Source organism: Protopterus annectens, chromosome 1.part1 (genome assembly GCF_019279795.1).
Source record: "Protopterus annectens isolate FY-2018-M chromosome 1.part1, PAN1.0, whole genome shotgun sequence".
NCBI classification, from domain to species: domain Eukaryota; kingdom Metazoa; phylum Chordata; order Ceratodontiformes; family Protopteridae; genus Protopterus; species Protopterus annectens.
The window spans coordinates 1875048387-1875069909 of record NC_056726.1 but is presented as its reverse complement, the minus strand read 5'-3'; the positions used below and the strand labels follow the sequence as shown (position 1 = coordinate 1875069909).

The 21523-nt window shown below is 40.9% G+C and overlaps 1 protein-coding gene across 11 annotated transcripts in view; it reads right to left on the bottom strand.

Moving 5' to 3' along the window:
* Positions 1-21523, bottom strand: part of LOC122812836 (protein 4.1-like) — a gene marked incomplete at its 3' end in the record, with an annotated part of 3376257 nt that overhangs the window by 614284 nt on the left and 2740450 nt on the right. For 9 of the 11 annotated variants that reach the window (XM_044084885.1, XM_044084929.1, XM_044084895.1 and 6 more), the window contains 1 exon segment: positions 882-944. In XM_044084885.1, coding sequence (XP_043940820.1) covers positions 882-944 — 63 coding nt within the window. 11 annotated transcript variants of the gene reach the window in all.

Sequence of the window (21523 nt, the reverse complement as noted above, 5' to 3'; positions counted from 1 at the left end):
TTACTTATATAATATGCAAACACTTTAAAATACGTTATGATCTCTGAGAAGGAGATTTTCTGGCTTATTTGAATAAATCCTAAAGAGTTTGGTTTATCAGAACTATGATCTGCTTCCTCATCCCATTTTCCATATTTCATAAGGTGACAGACAAATGGTCAAACATTCTTCAATGGTCATTGTAGTTTACAAACCAGTCATTAAAAATGAATCTTTGTGCAAATCATCTAGAAGACTGCAATTCAAGCAGTCTCATCCCCTTGTATTGTAATAGTCTACAAACACTATCACAAACCCAATATTCACACTGACTTAATAAGCAAAACATATATGGTATGTACTGCAGAACAACACAATGGAAGCTGCATCACTCTTGCCAGGAAAAAAAATGGAATATGACTGGGGCAGTAGCATGGCCACATGTTGCAAATGAACAGGATTATTACAATCATCAATAAGCCAGAGTTTAATATAAAATTATCTTGCTTTTAGAACACAAGTGACAGAACATACTTCTGACTTTTGACTACCTAATCACAGTATGCTACCTATGTCAAAAGTCTCAGAATTTTAGTATGATCTGGCATTTTGTCTGGAGTTACTACTAGAACATGACAACAACACAGCGACCAGAGTTGTTTTGTTTGAAAACTGCTATACTGTCCCCAACCATATACCTTCCAGCAAAGTTTTAGAAAGAGCTAAGATGAAAAGTGCATTTTCATGCTTATGGCCAGCATGCATACGACAGAAAAATCAAAGCACCAAAGTTCCATGCAGCACATGCAACAGAAAATACAGCCACAACAGCAGCTTAATATGTGAAAACTCAGGCGATAGAACCAAAAGGGGAAAAATGCAAGCTTCATAGTCATACAAACCTCCAACATTAAATTGCTATGTCTGATATAAATGTTTTCACCCTCAATTCTCTTTGATCTTTTCTGTGAAAATGAAAGGGGGAAAAACAAGAAAGAAGCATACAAAATTAAAATGTTGTTCTTGTGGCACTGCAAACTGGCAAACAAAAATTGGTTTTCATAAATGAATGCATGGAGAAATTAAAAATAAATGTGCCATTAAGCGCAGCACTCAGACACATGGAATGACTATGGGACCACAAGAACACACACAGGAGGAACACAATCACCACCCGGAAATAGAGCAGAATGAACTGATTGGTCAGGAGTAGCAGGATGAAACTGATTTAACTAAAGAGACAGTAATTTGCACTCTGTTCCCACATCTCAGCAAAAGGGAGACGGTCATTCCATACAAAGTTAGATATTATACGTCAACAAATTAAGGTCCAGAAATAAGCAACTGCTTCATTTCAACATTCTTTATAGGCGGTCAAATCTAACGGTGATGGTGTGCTGCACATACTTAAAACAATGTAACTTACATACAGAATAAAAGACATCACTGTAAAACAAGCTCAAGTATGCTAAAAAAGGTAGGTGTGACAGGAAGTGCTAATACTTCAACCTATCAGACCTTCTCTTTAAAACTGGAGCAAGACAAATTCATTGAAGCAGGTGAAAACACAGTTTAAAGGATTTGCCATGACAATTATCTATAGAGCAGAGTAAAGTAGTTTGCCAATCCCTGCTGTCCTGGAAGACATCTTCTAATACAAAAAAGTAAACTTTTTAAAACCCTTACAACAAGAATGCTTAAATAAAGCATTATTTTCATCACCATTTTTGATGAAATGTAAATGTTCATAGATTCTTTTATTTAATCTTCTCCATCTCCACAATATCTTCCCATGCAAGTAGATTTGGTCCATGTAGCCAGTGTCTTTATATCTCTGAGGGACTGCATGTAGTTATTCTGAACCATCCCAGGGTTATTCCTTGCCAAGGAAGATACACCTCCAACATCAATGGGGTGGTCTATGTTTACTTTGTTGTGCATGTCCTGGATTTTACATTGGAAAAGATCAAGCATTCAACATCTGTGTATTTCTTTCCTTGAGGTATGCTTATACAAATATTTGGCCAACAGCCATTATGAGTCCATTATATACAGGAAAGGCACTTTTTCTAAGAATTACTTATATTTTTGTTGTGCTCATTCTTTCACATATAAAGGGTATTATGAAGGGACAATTTATAAGCCGCGGTGGTACAGCGGTAGCGTTGTTGCCTCACAGCAAGAGGTTCTCCCATTCGATTCTCGGCTAGAGCGCCTTCTGTGTGGAGTCTGCATGTCCTCCCCGCGGTCGAGTTGCATTCGAAAGACATGCATAGAATGGGCGTGTCTTCGTTGAAGGTTGGGCGTTGAGCTGGCACCTTGGCATCCATGAAAAAAAAAAATCTACTGCCAATCATTAGCGGACCGGAGTTCCGCTGTGGCAACCCCTAACCGGGAAAAGCTGAAAGACGAACAACACGAAGTGACAATTTATTCATCTTTCCAGAACTGTATCGGATAATGAAAATTTTATTAAGGAATGTATTTTTCTTAAGAATGTTTCCTGATTATGCTTACCCCAACTAATTGGAAGTCACTGATTTTTTTTGTCTGTCAGGCAGACCAGACTGTTATGCTCCCATCTTGAGAAAACCTAAACACCCCCAAAACAGGAATTCTATTTGACCATGTTATCTATGGTCTTATATCATTCCTTGGATGCTGGTGGCATACGCTGTAGTGTCAAAAACAATTGATCCAGGGTTTCTGGTGTTTTTTCCTGATCTTAATAAATTTAGCACATCACTGTTTGTATACGAGTCAGTGAACAATATTGGTAACTTTTTTGAGCACATAATGGGCACATCATTTACCTCTGGCCATATGAGCAAGTGTGTTGCATGCAGACAGCGTCATTACATCTTTAAGGGACCACACATGGTTATTCTGAACCACTCCAGGGTTATTTTTTGCAAAGGCAGATATACCTGCAACATCAGTGGGGTGATCCATGTGGCCCTTTGTGCTGCATATCCTAGTTTTTATACTGGAAAATCAGAGAAGATAAAAAAAAAATCTATGAACATTTACACATCACAAATGTTGGTGTAAATACTTTATTTATAGACATTCTTGTTCTTGAAAGGGTTTTAAAAAGTTTACTTCTGTATATTAGAAAATGTCTTCCAGGACAGAGGAGGGGATTGCCAATCTACTTTACTCTGTAGGGACTCTGTAGGGAAATGTCATGGAGAATCATTTTAAATTTTGATGTTTCACCTGGCTTGAATGAATTTGTTTCTCTTGCTGCAGTTTTAAAGAGAGGGTCTGATAGGCTGAAGCATTAACACTTCATGTCACACCTACCTTTTTAGCATGTTTAAGGCTGTTTTACAGGGATGTCTTTTACTCTTATGAAATTCTTGTAATAGGAATAAAAGTGCTAAATCTTTAAATTCTGTTGAGTACTTCTTGTGGAGTTTTCCTTTTTTGTTTATTTGGTTTTCCTTTTGGAACATCTGATCTACTCTTTGACTTGTTTGTTATAACTACATACAGCAAATTTAATCGAAAGGCTCATCTTTCTTTTCTTTTAAACTATTTCACATTACATATTGAGCCTCAAATAGCAATGAAAATACTCACACATTTTCACTGGTAATATTTTCTTTGCAATCCGCTATGGACTGAAAAAAAACGGTCAAGCACATCTTACAAGAAAAATTACAACTCTCGGTATAACATTTCAAAAACTAGCCTCCAAGTGACAAGCCAAAAAACAAAAAAAAAGGTAGAATGAAAGACATAGTAACTACTCCTCAGATTTTTATTGAACTAGGTGTTACTGTAATGGGCCTGCATATAGGAAAGCAAGCCTCATTTCCTTCCCTCTCTCTCTCCATTTAACCACGGCATCCCAAAAACTTTTAACTCCTTCCTCAGACGGAAAAGAAATGGTCAAACATGGGAACTATTATTTCAGCAAATAACTTGGTGCACAATAACAAAGACATAAAATCCATATAAGTAACATACTCAGCATATCTGTACAGCTAATCTATAGCATCACCTAAAGACAGTAAAATGTTGGGATTTCCTCTTCTGATATCCTGAGCATGGCACAATACAGGAACGTTTTCTAGCATTCATATTTGAGGGCATAAACATCTCCATCTCGCAAACATCAAAATGTCACTTGCCAAACAAGCAGGGTGCATTTAGCTCCAGTGGTCTTAACAGTTCGACCTCTCTCCATTCACTAGGAAAGTGCAATTTAAAAGGCTGAGGAAAAAACACAAGCACATAAAGCTAAACACCTGCTTAACATAGAAGGAAAATTCACATGCAGACGCTAAATGAAGTCATTCAGTCAAAAGGGGATAGGAGGAGGGTAACAAGCTCCCACTACAGCAGGCCGTCTCATACAGCATTTGAGAAGGTAAGAAGAAGCTGTAGGATTCTGTTTAAGGTAAAGCTTACAAACAATATGAAGCAGTAAAAAATAATAAATCTTGAGAAACCAAAAAACAAAAGCTGACTAGGTGCTAAAGAAAGCCCAACTCCCACAATCACAGTCTCAGCAAAAATGCTTGCTGAAGTTGTGAACCACAGGTAAGCATGACACAAATGCTGAAAATAAGCACGTCTTTGTAGTAAACACTGGAAGCGGCCACACTTCTGATAGACTGAACTCTGACAAAAGTATTTTCCCAAAAGGCAGTTATCCACCTAACAACAAGACAACACAGTTTGCCACTCTCTTGAAAATGGTTTACTTAGCTACTGTAAGCATCTCCTTGCTTGGAGCAAAGGAGACAAAACATATATGTCTTCTTGAATTCATGTACCCTTTTCCAGTAGATCCTGAGTTAGCAGTAAACAAAGATATGAAGGGCTTTCTCTCCCTTGGTTTGCTCTTTAGAACCAAGAGCGCAAAATGAAGGGACTGGTTTAAGTACAGTTCTGGCATATTACTTTTCAGTAAAACTGTGAATTAATTTAGTGAAATTTGATTCCTTCTGAAAAAGTAAACACAGCTCTCTACAGAAAACAGGCTGCAGGATGGAGATTTGAAAGCAGGGTCTTCAAAAAGCTCTTTTGAGATAGAAACTTTAGAGTCTGTGAAATAGTCAGTTTGAAGGAAGGAAAAGAAAGAATGTTCATAATGAATTTCAAGTCAGGGTACTCCAAAGGCAAGTGAAGGTACAGAGAACCCTTTAAGGAACTTTTTCTACTACCCACAGCTCATACTGGTCAATAGTTCTACCTTCTACAATGATGGCCAGATATTCCTAAGATATGCATTTTGACTGCAGAATAAAGATCCCAAGCAGTTATCCAGCTGAAATGGCATAAGATACTTCTCTGCATAAAGATACATCTCTGCATAAAGTAGTGGAAAGACTACTGGTGGATTCAAATTGCCTCTGAAACACCTATTAGGCAGTCTAGATCCTGAAATATGAGTAATGGTCATCCCATCAGAAGGGAACCACTTTGGCTTGCACTGGGAAAGTTTCCTATATTTCTGGAGATCTCAGAGGTTGAAATTACACTCTTCTCAGCCACCAGAGGGAACAGGGGTGAGCTGTAATCTTTCCTCTCTAAATCTTGGGATCATGTGCAAAATTAGAGGAAAAGTATACATTAGAAGACTCTTCCCTTCAATGGGAAATAAAATGCATCCACTATTAACTTTCCATTGTCTTGCTGAAACAAGCAGAACAGAGGGAGAACTACATTCTGCCAAGGCTGATCTCTGATACAGCCCACTCAGCTTTTTATTGCTTTCCTCAAAATAAACAATTATAAACATATATGTATTACTATCTTTTATATCCTTCCTGCTGACAGTATTGCTATATTGGAAGATATCCTACATTGGATATCCATAACATTTCCAAAAGAAAAGATACTACTAGGCGATATGAATCTCAACTGGTTCGACAAACTCTAACCCCCTTACATCTAGCATGAACTTGTATGGTTTCACACAACTAATTAATAGCCCCATTCATTACAGCAAGACATAAAATTCCCTATTGGACTGGATCCTAGTATCAGACCCTAGCAAATATACCACCACAGTTTCAATGTCAGACTCGCTCAGTGATCATCTCCCAATCTATCTGACCAGACATCTCACACATCCAGTTAAACAGCATATTTATAAAATAACGTACAACCTTTCCAAGTTTAACCCAGAAATGCTCATTGCTACACTATCATCTAGTAACTGGAACTTTCTAAAAATCTTCCGCTTAGACAATGCTGTACATGAATTCAATACTTTTCTAAATATCCTAAATAGCTTTGCACCTCCTAGAAGGAAGAGACTAAAAACAAATAATGTAATTTGGCTATCCAAAAAGAGTCGAATGCTAATACAGGATAGAGAAAAAGCAGGGAAAAAATGGCAAAAATATAAAACACCTTAATATCTTGAAAACCTTAGAATACTTTGTAATCATAGTAAAAAGCAAATAAAAGAAGAGAAAAACTTCTAGAATAACTTTCAGAATAATACTAAACACAACCATAAAGTTGGACATTCATTACAGAAATCTTATATCCCGACTAAAAATTCAACTCAAACCCCTCTCCTGATAACGTTACCACTCAAAACTGCAATGCAGTTCAACTCTTACTGTAAAGATAGTACAGTGTCTCTAATCAAGGATTCCTCAACATCTAATCCCAAACGTGCCCAACAGCCAAAAATTACCATATCCACTTTCACCTTCAAATCCATGCCCACATCCAATATAAAACTACTCAAACTTAAACAATGCTCATCTTCAGATGAAAATAGTAGCCAATAGCATAGTCTTATCCTGTCTCAATCCTTATAAATAGATCAGTCCAGGAGTCTCACGTTCCTTCTCCCTGGAAAGAGTCGCATATTATCCCTCTGCAAAAATTCAACAGACGTTATTTCCCCTTGCTAAAATACTTGAAAATGTATTCAAAAACAAATTCAAAAACAATTGCTAGACTATCTCCTGCAGGAAGAACTCCTATCCCATACACAACATGGCTTCCGTCCTTCCCATACTACTAGCACTGCATTTCTAACCTAGATACTGTCAAATAAAGCTAGAGATAATGGCAAACTAGTCTCTTCCTTATTTTAGACTTGCCTAAAGCTTCAACACAGTTTGTCACAGCAAACTTCTGCTTCAGAAGTCCTCACTAGGTCTCTCTCAGACCACCCTTCTGTAGTTCAAAAGCTACCTGTCCAATAGGTCTCAGTCAGTAAAATGGCACTCCATGCACTCTCCTTACCCTCCAGTCACCACTGGTGTACCACAAGGCTCTATTCTTTGATCCCCTCCTCTAACATTTTCACCAAAACCCTCTATACATCCACACAGCAGGGCACCCTAATACAATACGCAGATGATTCCACTCTCATTTGCACATCTGACAACATGGTACACCTCCAGAAAAATTACTAAGGAAGCTTTAACAGACGCTGAAACATGGCTTTGTAACTCAACTCTTGTTCAACCCAGAAAAGACCAAACTACTACTGTTTTTCCTCAAATCCCTTTCTCATGAAAAACAAAAATTCTCTCTTGGTAATACAGCCACTAAAGACACTTCTCATAGCAAATTATTGGGGTGATCATGCTACAGTCGATAATCTTACATTCAACCTACATAAACAAAATTGCATAAGAAAAGCTCATCAAAACTAGGGATGCTTTACAGAGCAAAAAACTTTCTCACCGACACAACTAAAACTTTACTTGCCACTATTTACCTCCTCCCCATACGTCTTTATGGCACTCCCATCCTTAATAACCTACCATGTTATAAGAAAGTTGTGAAATTTGTAGCAAATACCCTTTTCAGACCCACCACTGTATGGCATTCAAAAGCCTAAACTGGTTAGAACTACCTCATCATCTAACATATACAAAGATTTTTTACCACCTATAAAATTATCCAGCATCCATCTGCCTCTCCAGTACTAAAAAACATTCTACACAACTATTCTTAACCAATGTTTTTATATTATGTCTAATTTGTTATATTTATTTAACCTGTACATGTTTTTGTTTTATTTTTGGAGATTGTAAAAAGTACAGTTGTGTACACTTTCCATAAATGTAGATGTTCGTGTGTATTCACTATTGCAGTCATCACACTTGGGTTATCTGCCTGCAGGTAGCCCTCAGTCTGCCCGAATACAAGAGACTTAGTATTTCTGCGTCAGTTGCGGTCACTCCAGGACTGACGTCAGGTCATCATAACAGGCAAGCCGATGCCATTACATCAGTTTTTCTTGCCCCAAATGTCAGGAACCCCCCAAATAGGGAGCTAAGTTATGGTGGGGGAAAAAAAACACCAGTAAAAAGTAAATATCAATACCCCTAAAACGGGTGAGTAATAGACATAGACAGGTGAGAGAGACCGAGAGAAACAAGGGGGCTGAAGGGAGGGAAACCAGGACTGCAACAGTGAATACACTTGAACATCTACATTTATAAGTGTACATAACTGTACTATGTTCTTCGTGTTTCACTGTTGCAGTCATCACACTTGGCTTAATTTCCAAAGGTGAAGAAGGGTGGAGGCAGTCAAGAAGAGTTGGGGCTGGCTAGTATGCCCTGCAGGACTGATGTTGCAAAACCCACCCTGGATTTGGAAAAGATAGGCAGGTGGTAATGTTTGGTGAAGGTGTGTACAGAACTCCAGGTAGCAGCTTCCAGGATGTCCCTGGTAGGGACTTCCCTGAGGAGTGCTGTAGAGGTAGAAGTTGCCCTAGTGGAATGTGTTCCGTCCCCCTGAGGGGACTGGTTTCCCATGGTGCTTGTAGCAGAAATGGATGCAGTGTGCTATCCATTTGGAAATTGTTAGTTTTGAAATGGCCTTACCCTCTGCCCCTGGTGAAAAGCTGAGTAGCAACTATTCAGATTTCCTGAAGGGCTTAGTCCTATCAAGGTAGAATCTCAGCTGCCTATGCATGTCCAAGGAGTGCAGGTTTCCTTTCCCCTTTATTTTGAGGATTAGGGAAGAAAGTTGGCAAATGGACAGATTGGTTGACAGCTACACTGGACACCACCTTAGACATAAAGGAAGGGTTAGTCCTAAGGGAAACCCTGTCAGCATGGAAAATAATGAAGGGTTCCACAGCCATAAGTGCTTGTAGATCAAACACTCTTCTAGCTGAAGTGATGGCCAGAAGTAAGTCTGTTTTCCAAGAGAGGAATTTTAACTCTGCTGACACTGCAGGCTCAAAGGGGGGTAGCGTGAGCTTTTCCAGTAAGAAGTTAAGGTCCCAAGCAGGGGTGGATGCTCTCCATGGTGGCCTTAAATTGTTTGCCCCCTCTCAGGAATTGTTTGATAAGAGGGTGAGAGAAAAGAGGTGGCTCAATGCTGCAATGAGCCGAAATGGCAGAAGCATGGATCTTAATGGAAGAGAAGGATAGGCCTCTGTGGAGTAGATCTGCTAAGTAATCCAGGATTAGAGGCAGGGAGGCCAGAGTTGTATCCTCTCCTTTAGACTGAATCTAGGAGCAGTACCTTTTCCACTTATCAGCATAGGATTTCCTTGTAGTGGGTCTTCTGGCTTCAAGGATGACGTCTAGCACCTGCTTGCTTAGGCTGGTTACTGGGGGAGAATTCAAGGAATATGCCAGGCTGCAAGATTTAGGGTCTGTAGTTACGGATGCAAGATCTGTCCCCCTGCTGAGAGAGCAGGGATGGGTTCTGCTGTAGGTGCCAGGGTGGCACCAGTGACAGGCTGTTCAGGAGTGGGTACCAGTGCTGGGGTGGTCAGTCTGGGGCAATCAGAATTGTCCTTGGTCTGTCATGTCTTATCTTGAGCAATACTCTTGGGAGAAGGGGCACAGGGGGAAAGGCCTAGATTGAGAGGTTTACCCACTGGAAGGACAGGGCATCCACTTTCCAGGTCCTGCTGTGAAGTGCCCTGGTGCAGAATTTGATGAGCTGGTGATTGCAGGGGGAGACAAAGAGATCCACCTCTGGGGTCCCCCATTTCTGAATCAAAAGGTTGAAGGTGCTGGGATCTAATTGCCACTCGTGTGGGTCTAGGAGATTTCTGCTCAAGTCGTCTGCCAGTGAGTTTTGTTTGCCTGGCAGGAACTGAGCTTGCCGATTGGCCTGCATGTCCAAGGCCATGTTCCACAGGGTCATGGCTAGCCTTCAGAGTGGGTAAGAGTGGCTTGCCCCCTGCTTGTTGATGTACCACATAACTGTGGTGTTGTCTGTTTTTATTAGCAGGTGTCCTGGAGAGAGAGTAGGGATCTGAAAGCTGTTAGAGCGCCCTGCACTGCTACCATCTCTTTTTGGTTGATGTGCAGATGAATTTGACTTGAGCTCCAGTGGCCCTGAATGCACTTGCCATCCATGTGTGCCCCCCAGTCATAGTCTGATACATCTGTGGTAAGGGGGGGGGGGTTGAGTAAAGGTCAGTCCCTTGTTGTGGTTGAATGCTGCTGCCCACCAAAGAAACTTTGTCCTTAGACAGGGTATGATAGGAATGACTGTTGCCAGGTCCTGAGAATGTTGGCACCAAATACTTTTTAAGTACCACTGAAGTTTCCTCATATGCAGTCTGGCATATGGAATTAATAGGATGCATGAGGCCATGAACCCTAGGGCCTGCAGGATTTTCCTTGTGGAAATCTGGGTTCTGGTGGCCATTTGAGTAAAATAGTCTGTCAGATAGGCTTGTTTTTCTGGAGTGAGGAATGCCATCTGGGATGCTATGTCCAAGCTTGCTCCCAGGAATACAATCTTTTGACTGGGGACTAACTTTGATTTTTTTTCATTTATGGTGTATCCCAGGGAGGTTAGAAGGTTTATTACAAATGTCAGGTGCTGCAACAGCATTTCCTGACTGTCTGCCTGAATCAGGCAGTCATCCAGGTATGGGTAAATTTAAATATTTCTGTCTGCAGTAAGCAATGGCTGGAGCCAGGCATTTTGTGAATACTCTGGGAACAGTGGATAAGCCAAAGGGAAGTGCAGAGAACTGAAAATGCACAGATCCTGCCCTGAAGTGTAGATATTTCCTGCATGAGTCCCTTATAGGGATGTACAAATAGGCTTCTTTTAAGTCTAGGGTGACTAACCAGGCATCCTTGGCTAGCATAGGTAGAAGCTGCTGCAGGGTGAGCATTTTGAATTTGGTACCACCAGGAAGGTGTTGAGAATTGAAAGATCTAGGATTGGGTGCCAAGTGCCCTCTTTTCTGGGTACCAGGAAGAGTCTGGATTAGAATCCTTGACCTGTGTGTTCCATAGGAACAGGTTGCACTCCCCTTATAAAGAGCAGGGACTGAACTTGGATTTGTGCTTCTGCCCACTGGTTTGGCGGAAGGTCTGAGAACCCTTTTGGGGTTGGCAGTGAGTGGAAGTAATATCTGTACCCCTGGGATACAATGTTGAGGACCCATCGGTCTTTGGTGATGGAAATCCAGGTTTTGCATGAAGGGCAAGTTTTCCTCCTAGGGGCACAAGCAGTTCGGCAGACGTGGGGAGTAGATTTGAGAAGTCATTGGGAATTCTTTCACTAAGGGAGTGGCTTAGCACTCCCTGCTTTTGAGGTAGAGACACTCCATTGCTTAGATCTCTGCATACCCTGAGACTGTAGTCCGAGTGGTCTGTTTCCCTTGGGTCTAGTTTGAGATGGCCTTGAGGGGGCTGGTAAGGCCCAATGTTTCGAGGGGCAATGCCTACTAAATCTAGGAGGCTGTACTTGCAAGAATTCTTTAACTATCTGCATAGATTTAGCTTTTTCATCCATCTTTTTAAGAACCTCTTCTGCTTTGGTGCCAAACAGATTGTCCTTGTTCAAAGGAGCGTCTAATAATTTTGATTTGACATGGTCTGCTCCTTACGCCAAGCATGCCTTTTCAGTACAGAACTAGTGACTGCTGCCCTGCAAGATGCTTCTACCACACTGCAATGTATGCTTGCTGACTTGGCTTGCAGAATGCATAAGCTCTTGCAATTCTTTATTTTCTGCACAGTCTGTAAAGGTTGCTATTTTTTGCCTAATAAGTTCCATAATATGTTGTTGGTACTTCAGCATGTGAAACTGACGATTCAAAGCCCTAATGGCGAGAGTTGCAGAGATATATACTTTCTTACCCCATTTGTCCAAAGCTCTGGAATCCCTGTCTGAAGGGGTGGGATTTTAGCCCCTGGGAAATTATCTCTGGATCAGCAGTAGGATTTCTGAAAAGGAATTTGTGAGAATCGGGTACTCTGTAGTACCTGTCTGGTTTCCTAGGAGCAGGGGGTAAAGTATCAGGAGTAAGACTGGATTCCATAAAGACATCATCACCAACTTCCAGGACTGGGGGTATTGCTAAAGACCTATGTTGTGGCAAATCTAGAAATTCTGAGTCTCTTTTTGGACTGAGGATAGTCTTGGCATTCCCAATGGAAATGCTCTCAAAGTATGTAAGGTTTCACCAAAAGGAAAGTCCTCTGGAGGAGAGGCAGAGGGAATGGATTCCTCTGCATCAGAATCCTCATAAGCAGATAAGGGCATGCCTTCATAATCAGATTCCTCAGAGTCATCGGACTCTTGGTCTGTTGAAGCTGCAGGGGACTGGTCTCTCTTTCTCTTAGCAGGGGAAGGCTGGCTTCCCCTAATCAGCATAATAAGGTCTTCTGTCATTTTAAGCATTTGATGCTGTGGCAAGGGTGCAGGTGCATACGCTTTGGTCATCTGTTTTCTAGGCGTAGCGCGTACTCTTCGCCTTAGAAACTCGGTAGTTTTACACAGAACTGAAGACGTGAAAAAAGTCGTCGGTTTGTATCGAACATCAGTAGTGCGAAGAATTTCCTCAGAAGCCGGTGCCTGCTCAGCAGCTCCGGACCCATCCAAGGTAGAGACATACGCAGGTTCCATAGTTGAAAAAGAATCTTGTGACATACCGGACACCGAACGGGTCTCGGTAGAGGCCTGCGAATCCACTGAAGCGGGCATCCAGGGCTGCGAAAGCGCCTCACAGAGTACCGGCAAACTGGCGACTAGCTTAATGGAAGCGTCGTCAGCAGCTTTGGACCTGTGCGGTCTGTCTCTGTCTTTATCCTTATGTTTTTTTCGGAATAACGGTAGTTGGATGGCTTACTAAAGCCATTTCGGAATAAGGAGATCGAGAAGGAAAGTATTTAGTGACAATAAGGGCCCAACGACGAATAGTTCGGGCGTTGAACAAGGCACAAAACCGACAGCGAGGTACATCGTGGTCTGGGCCTAAACAGGTGACGCAGTAAGAATGAAAATCTCAGTGTGATATTTGCTTTCCACAGGCAAAACAACTGTTAACTTTTCTGACATTGGTTAGAGCAAGAAAAAAGGATCCCCAACGGGGTACTCAGCTTTAGAAGACTTCAGGATGATTCAATTAGTAAATGAAAAACTCAGGTAGCGGCTGACTGACACTCATGCAAACTGCTTCTACTTCGGGCTCCTCGGCAAGAAAGACTGATGTAATGGCGTCAGCTGCCTGTTTTTATACCCCTGACGACCTGACATCAGTCCTGGAGCGACAGCAACCGACACAGAAATACTAAGTCTCTGGTATTCGGGCCGACTGAGGACTACCTGCAGGCAGATAACCCAAGTGTGATGACTGCAACAGTGAAACACGAAGAACTTTATTGCTCTTAAAATGATTTGTTATAAATTTGAGCTTTTCTCCCCAGGCCTTCTGCTGACTTTACCCAGCTGGACTTTGTCAGTAATCAAAAGTCAATTAAAAAGTAAATAAATTTAAAAAAATGATAATTGCTTAATTTGTGTTTCTGAGAGAGAATAATTTGATTTGTTAAACAAAGGGTTGATTTTTTTTGTCTCAGGATGAAGTCAGTTTTGCTATAGGTTAAGTACCCTTCACACCTTATCATTTACTCCATTCCTAAATTTCATAAAAATAGGTGGAACTCCAGTGGCAGACCCATCACTTCTCGAAAAGGTGATAATTTACAGAATGTAGGTTATTTAATGGAATCCATACTTAAAGATGTATCATTAACTAGTTCATTCATAAAAACACAACAAAAAAAATACATACTACTCATTTAGCACAGTTTGGAAGAAACAGAATAAGTATAGACAAAGGATTTGAATTCATGTATTCCGTTTGGCTTGAAGACAGTTTCACATTATTTAAGGGAGGGGACTTTTTTTTTTTTTTTTTTTTTGCAAAGGTGATTTATGTCAGTTGATTTTGTTAGCAGGTTACGTTGTGATGACTAGGGTTCAAAACGTACTTACAAAGTATATAAAAATGAAGTTTTTTTGATATAACAATTAGAGAGAGAGACTGGTAAATCTATCTATATCAAATTGTTTAAAAAAATTGCAGCTAATAGTTTCTTGAATACCAGTAGTGTTCATCCTAGGACTTTTTTTTAACTCCTTATCAGTAGGCAAATTTGTTAGGATTTGTGGAAACACCACTAAGGCATGTGACTGAGAGGCTGTTTTTGGAGTTTAGATCAGTAAATGTGGACGTTTTCCATGAGGCTAAGATTTGGGCACTAAATAAAATGGACAGAAAGGTAGCTGGGTCTATTTCTCAGAGGCAGTTGTTAGGTATTGTTAATGAGTCTACTAAAGAATGAATGAAAATGTATTCTACATGGTCAAATACACTACATTTCAGATGTTTTTGTTAAGATTACAAGACATAACTGGAAGAGTTTGTTTTCTAATACATATTTGGCAAGTGTGTTACACAATTTCTCATCTTATACATGGCCCCTTAAATTAGGGAAGTTATTGTAATCTAAAGTACAAGCAGATCACCTGTAGTACCACTGTGTGAAATACAATATGCTTAAGTTAGTTTTAAAACACACAGAAAATTAAGATTAATGAGAAACTGTTTAAAATTAACTTTTTTTTAACTGTTAATGTTTTATGGTAGAGTATGGAATAAAATGTAGATTTTCAGTCACAAAATGGCACACAACACAAACAAAAAGGAAGGTTAAGTCTAAGACTCAGAAACATATTAGTGATGTGAAAAATGACTGTCCACTAGTAGTGATGCACTGCATGTTGAAGCACATGGTGAGATGCAACTTCTGTGAGATTTTTAGTGCTGGATACTATTAAGGCTCTAAGGGATGGTGATAAATGGGGACTACTGAATAAACGTGAAACATTTCATTTTGAAGTGTAATACTTTTTTATCAGGAAGTTTTAAAAAATGAAATTAACTGATCACTTCTCTAATGAATGTGCATTACAAACTCCTCGTACCACATATTGACTGTTTAGCTTAATTTTTTTCTTAAGGTTTAAGTATTGCACTATTTTGATTAATTAGTTAATTATTTCTTGCTGCAGCTTCTAAGAGATGTATATCTACCATTCAATCCATTTCAAATGCTATCTGCAGATTCATCACCCCCCCCCCCTCAAGAAATGAACACCACAGCAAAATCATTGAAAAAGCGAACTGGCTACCTGTGAAATAACATGGTGACTTTCTACTTGCTTCTCAATTATTTAAACTTATCAAGACCACCACCTTCCTTTTTAGCTTTCAGACTATTCAGGGATTCACCAGTATACAACCTTAAACATCTTATACACTTATGTCCAGTCCTCCACCCCCCCCCCCCAGCAGACTAGGCCTTGCTTCACAGACCATGCTTTTTCAGTCCTTGGTCCCAAATTGTGGGAATCTACCTCTTCTTTTCTTAAAGATTATTCCTCTGACCCCATTTCCTGTACACAAATAAAAGCACATTTCAAGACTCTAGGAAACTGCAACTGCTATATGTCTGGTCATATAATTTAATCTCTTCATTCCCTTCTTCTGTCTACATAACTTGCTCCAACTCTGTTTCTGGCTGTGATTCTTTCAGCATGTCATCTCCAACACCACTGTATATATAATGCTTGTAAATATTGTTCATAGGTAGGTACTAGGCTATTGGCCCTAGGGCCTATACAAGCCTAGCCAAAAAGGTACCGTGGCTTTCGCCACCCAAGAAAATTATTTTCCTATGCCCCTGTCAAGCAGAACCACAGAAGTGATCCCCGAAGTGAATTTCCTATTACGCAACCAATCATCAAGATTTTTCTTGAAGAGTGCTAATGAGGAGCTCTGTTTGACATAGATAGGTAGTCTGTTCCAGAGTATGGGAAGTCTCTGGGACAGGACTCTATCCCTCCAGTATGTTCTGTTTATTGTGGTGCCAAGGTTTAGGTCCCTAGAGCGTGTAGCCCGGAGGGATTGGGATTTCTTTAAGTGAAGCATGTCCAACAGCTCTGGGTTTGACATAGATTTGTATATTAGGCAGAGATTGCCTCTGAGTAGGCGATATGCAACGGAGTAAAGCTGGAGTTTTTTGAGACGGTCTGCGTAAGGCATCTGTTTGAGGCCAGTAATCCTCTTTGTGAGGTATTTTTTCGGCCTTTCCAGTTGTTGTAGATGTCTTGTGAGCTACATACCAAAAGGGGCATGTACTCTATAATGGGTCTAATGAGTGATGAGTAGAGGGGAACAATGACCTCTTTTTCTGGATGAGAAACCTTTTGTGATGAGGTATGCCACGTAGAAGGATTTCCTGACCACTGTGGCGATGTGATTATCAAAGGAGAGACTACTGTCCACCTGTGTCCCAAGGTCTCTTATCACACTTTCGGTGTTAAGAAGACTACCGCCTATGTGGTAGTTCATGGGTATAGAGTTTTTACCAAAGGGGATGACAATGCACTTTTTGGCATTGAGCTTGAGACCATGTCTTTGACACCAGGCATTTGTCTCAGTGAGGCCCTTTTGTAGGATGTCTACATCATTAGGAGTTTCGATTATGGCTCCTAGTTTGCAGCCATCTGAGAATTTAGTTAGGCAAAGACCTTCTGTGTTAGCCTGTACTTCAGAGAAGTAGATACCAAACAGGAGAGGACCCTGGACTGAACCCTGTGATACTCCACTTGTCACTGGTCTGAAGTCTGATTTGGAGTCTGCTACTTTCACAGTGTGGGTTCTGTCAGTAAGCCAGTTGGCAACCCATCTTGTGACATAGGGATTTATACCTAGTTTAGTGAGTTTATCTATAATTCCAGAGGGGGGATGGTGTTGAACGCCTTGGCGAGATCTAGATAGGCTGTGTGAACCACCTTACCCTCATCTATGGCTTTGGTGACTACTTCAAAGAATTCTTCCAGGTTTAGGAGACGTGATCTGCCTTTTACAAACCCAAACTTTGTGGGTTCCACAGTTTGGAGATCTCCAACGTCTTTGTTTATGCGTTCCATGATGATATGTTCCATGGCCTTGCAGACGAGGCTCGTCAGGCTAATGGGGTGGTAGTTCCCGAGGTCTGTTATAGCCCCCCCCCCCTTTGTGGAGTGGGATAACTGTCACGGTGTGCCATTCAAATGGCACAGAGCCTGAGGTGAGGCTATGATTGAACATGGTACTTAGGTGGGGTGCCAGTTCATTCTGTAGTTCATGTAGAATGCAGCCTGGGATGTTGTCAGGTCCCATGGATGCTGTGTTCTTGGCTTTGGAGAGTGAGGTTTTTACCTGTGCAGCCGTGATTACAGGAACTTTGCATTCTTCCGATATAAAAATGGGCCCTTTAGGGGGAGAGAGGGGGGTAAAGTTAGCACTGAATCTATCTGCCAGGTTGGCAATATCAGCTGGTTCTGTATATTTAGTGTCATTGTGCTGTAACTCGGAGCAGATCTGAGTGTTGCCATTGAGATTTTTGACATAGCTATAGAATGCTTTGTGGTTGTCTTTAGTATCAGTGACAATTTTGTTTTCATAACTAGAGGATTTTATGAGGGATCTCAGCTTCTTACTGAGGCTGACCAGGGAGTTCCTCCAATCGTGGGATTTTACTCTTTTTTTTGCAACAGTTTCTTTCTTCTGTTGTAGTTTGTTTATGGCAGAAGACCACCGGAATAGCTTCCTTTTTTTGGAGGATAGCATCTTGGTTCTGTTAGGGATAGCACGATTCATGCACTCGTGTAAGTGCTTATAAAGTGCATTTGTGTAGGATTCAGCAGTCATACCTCTATTGTCCATCTGCATGCGTGTCATGAAGTTTGCCACTTCTGTCTTAAGAAGCGTGAAGTTGGCTTTGGAGAATTTTTTTCCGGTAGTTTTCCTAATGGGGTGGTGGGAGCAGGATGTGGATGTCTAGGGTGATGAGCTTGTGGTCGGGATCTGACCAACGAGGAGCTGACCTCTGGTGTGGAACACCGGTAACCCATGTTGGTGATGACCAGGTCTAGGATATTGCTGCCCCTGGTGGGGGTGTGGATAAGTTGATCCAAGGTGTTGGAACTGATGATTTCCAGAAAACGTTGAGCAAAGGAGTTGGTACATGAGTAGTTTTCCCAGTTAATGGTAGGGTAGTTGAAATCACCCATTATTAGAGTGTTGGGTTGTACCTTAATATTTTCCAGTGTAACAAGGAAAAGAGGAGTGGGAATTCTGGGGCATGGTGGGGGGTCTGCAGCAAGCTGCAATCTGGATTGCGGTTTTGCCCAGAGTTAGTTGAACTTGGATAATCTTGGATGCATTATTCTGAGCAACTAGCTTGGAGGTGTGGATATCCTTAATGAATATGGACACGCCTCCACCTTTAGTGTTTCGGTCCGGGTTTGGTGGCCGAAAGGTGTGGTACGAATTATAGCCTGGTAATGCAGGGGTGCTTTCTGGAGCTTTGAACCATCTCTCTGTCACAGCACAGATGTCAATGTTCTCCATTTGTGTTTTTTAGTCACTCTGTACACAATGTCATTAATTTACTGCCTTTATAACCTCAAGCCAACTATGACATTCATTATGTACATAATACATGTATAAATTCAATTTTGTCATTCACTTTGTATACAGTGGGCTCTCCCTTTTGAAATGTTGGCACTCGAAATGCTGAGTGCCGAAAAGCAGGGGGAAAAAAAAGACCAAAAACTGGAGAGCACAGCATCACGAAAAATCGCTGTTCTCCTTAAAACTTCTTTTTGTGGGAGATTAGCAAGCTCCGCCCCCCTCCCAGACTTATACATACCAACCTCCAAATTGCAACACGTTAATGAAAAGGAAATATTCCAAGAAATGGCATCTCAGATTTAGTATATGCAAGTCCGTTTTTTCGGCCATTCAGTCTCTGTTTTTCTAGACTTGCTCTAGCAAGACCTGCCATTTCAAATGGTTATCATATAATGACACAAATATATTTATGCAGTGGGGTCTACTGCAAGAAGGGAAGGCCCCTAATGAGAATGGTAGGGTCACCGACTAAATAGCTATTGAAAGCTGGTAGGGTCACTGACTAAATAGCTATTGAAAGTCTGGCACAAAGTCCATGAGAATGTGACAGCTTTGTAACCATTGAAACTTCATTGTCCAGTGAAATATCAGCACTCTTAGGATACCAAATGAAATCATTAAGATTAAGGTACTACAGGACAGAGCCCAAGATATACCAGTTTGTCTGAGCCTAATTTCTCCAGTGGTGCATTCAGTTAAAACTGAATGCATATATGCAAAACAGTACTGACTGACAAGAACGGCTTATCCAAGAAACAGTGATATGACTAACTCACATGTGTATTAAAAGTAACAGTAAGAACTCTTCATTGTCAAAGGTATGAATATTAACAGTGAAGAGTGTACATCCCTGTCCACAATGAAGTCAGTCCTCTGATTTGGTGGCCGGAAGAGGTAGAATCCATCAATGCATCCGGTCAAGGATGTTATCAAGTTCAAAAATGCAACGAACTCCGCTGTATGGTACAATAAATGCTGTCCTCCACTTGATATATTCCACAAATAGGCACACTGGGCGTAAACGAATACACTTTTATTCTCAAAATAAAGACATACAGATTGAGTGCGCTTTCATCTCATCAGCTGAGACTTCTTCAGAATCAACCGTTACCAAAAATCTCGTTGTTTAAATAACCTTCCACAGTGCTCAAATGGTCAATTCATTATTTGCTATGGCAACCAATTGAGCACTGTGGAAGGTTATTTAAACAACAAGATTTTTGGTAATGGTTGATTCTGAAAAAGTCTCAGCTGATGAGATGAAAGTGCGCTCAATCTGTATGTTTTTATTTTGAGAATAAAAGTGTATTCGTTTACGCCCAGTGTACCTATTTGTGGAATATATCAAGTGGAGGACAGCCTTTATTGTACCATACAGTGGAGTTCGTTGCATTTTTGTTCCTGATATTTATTGTTTTTTGCCAATAGTTGTTGACTTTGTGATGTTATCAAGTTCCTCAAAAGGGCCACCAGGAATAGTTCAACCAGAAAAGGGAGTGCAAGGAGTTCCTTCTCCAAGAAGGGTTATACCTGTAAAACATTATTGGTGAAGGAGAAGGAATTCACATTATCCTCTTGTAATAAACTTAAAAACCACCCATTCTGAAACGAAGAAGCTGCCACACAGATCCAAACAAGATGTGCCAGATGATGTCCATCCATCACATCAGGAACACCTTTTAAATATGCTGAAGCATAGGAAGGCTACCATCCACAATCATATACATCAACTACCCTCACTGATGTGCAGGCTGTGAAAATGTCTCATATCCTTCAGAAATAGGAGAAGGTGTTTGCCTTCCCTTGAAGAAACAGAATTTGTTTTATTCTGCAGAACAGATTATGGGCCTTCACCAAGAAAGATCATCTTGGTTCCTAAACAGAGCTCTTTCTGTGAAAGAGCCAACACAGCTACGACTAGGCCATCCATGACCACATCTATAGTACAGGAGTCTACTTTTATGACTCACCAAAACTGAAGTAAATGAAGGGAAAAGGCCTCCCATGGGTGGCCCTATGTAGCAGTCTGAATTGCAACTGTTGCAGTGGCAGCATTCTTCTTGAACACTTTACGAACATAGCTGGGGAAAGAAAATGTCTGATATTTTGCTGGCCTTCCTCATCCTCCCATGGCCTTTATTATAAAACTGGGTTAACCTAAAAGAAGAAAAAGTCATGAGGGCATTGGACAGACTCTCCACAGCAGGCAACACCCACTTCTGCTTTTGGAAACCTTCAATCAACCCCTGGGAGGCCTGTCCAACAGGACATCTCCATGGAAAGGAGAACATTTAGAAGGACCAAACCTAGGTTCAACTCTAAAGGTAGACAAACTAACCCTCACCAAACAAAGTAGACACCTACTGTATCTACAGCAACAGCACAAAGTTATAGTGGGTTATGATGAAGTTCACTGTAGAAGCTAAGTAAGGATTTTTCCCACAGCCTCTTTGATCCCAGAATCAGGGAATTTTGCTGATTTCAAGAGCCCTGGTCCACAATAGTAGGCTTGAACTGGTATGACAAACAATTAGGGAAACTTGGTCCCAAAAGTGGGAAAAAATATATTTTATTGTATATCCTATCTAAAGCTCTGGACTTATCACATGACTGATGGGAAGGGGTCGCTGGGACCTATACTATACAAAAGGGATTATTTAAGAATTTGCCTTGGGATGTTTGTTCAAGCCACAGGTCCTTTCAATCAGGGAATTTTGAGGACAGCAATCTTTTTAGCTGAGAAAGATTAACCCAAATATTTTCAGGATGCACAAGTGGCATCTTTAATGAAAAGTTCCATACAGAGTC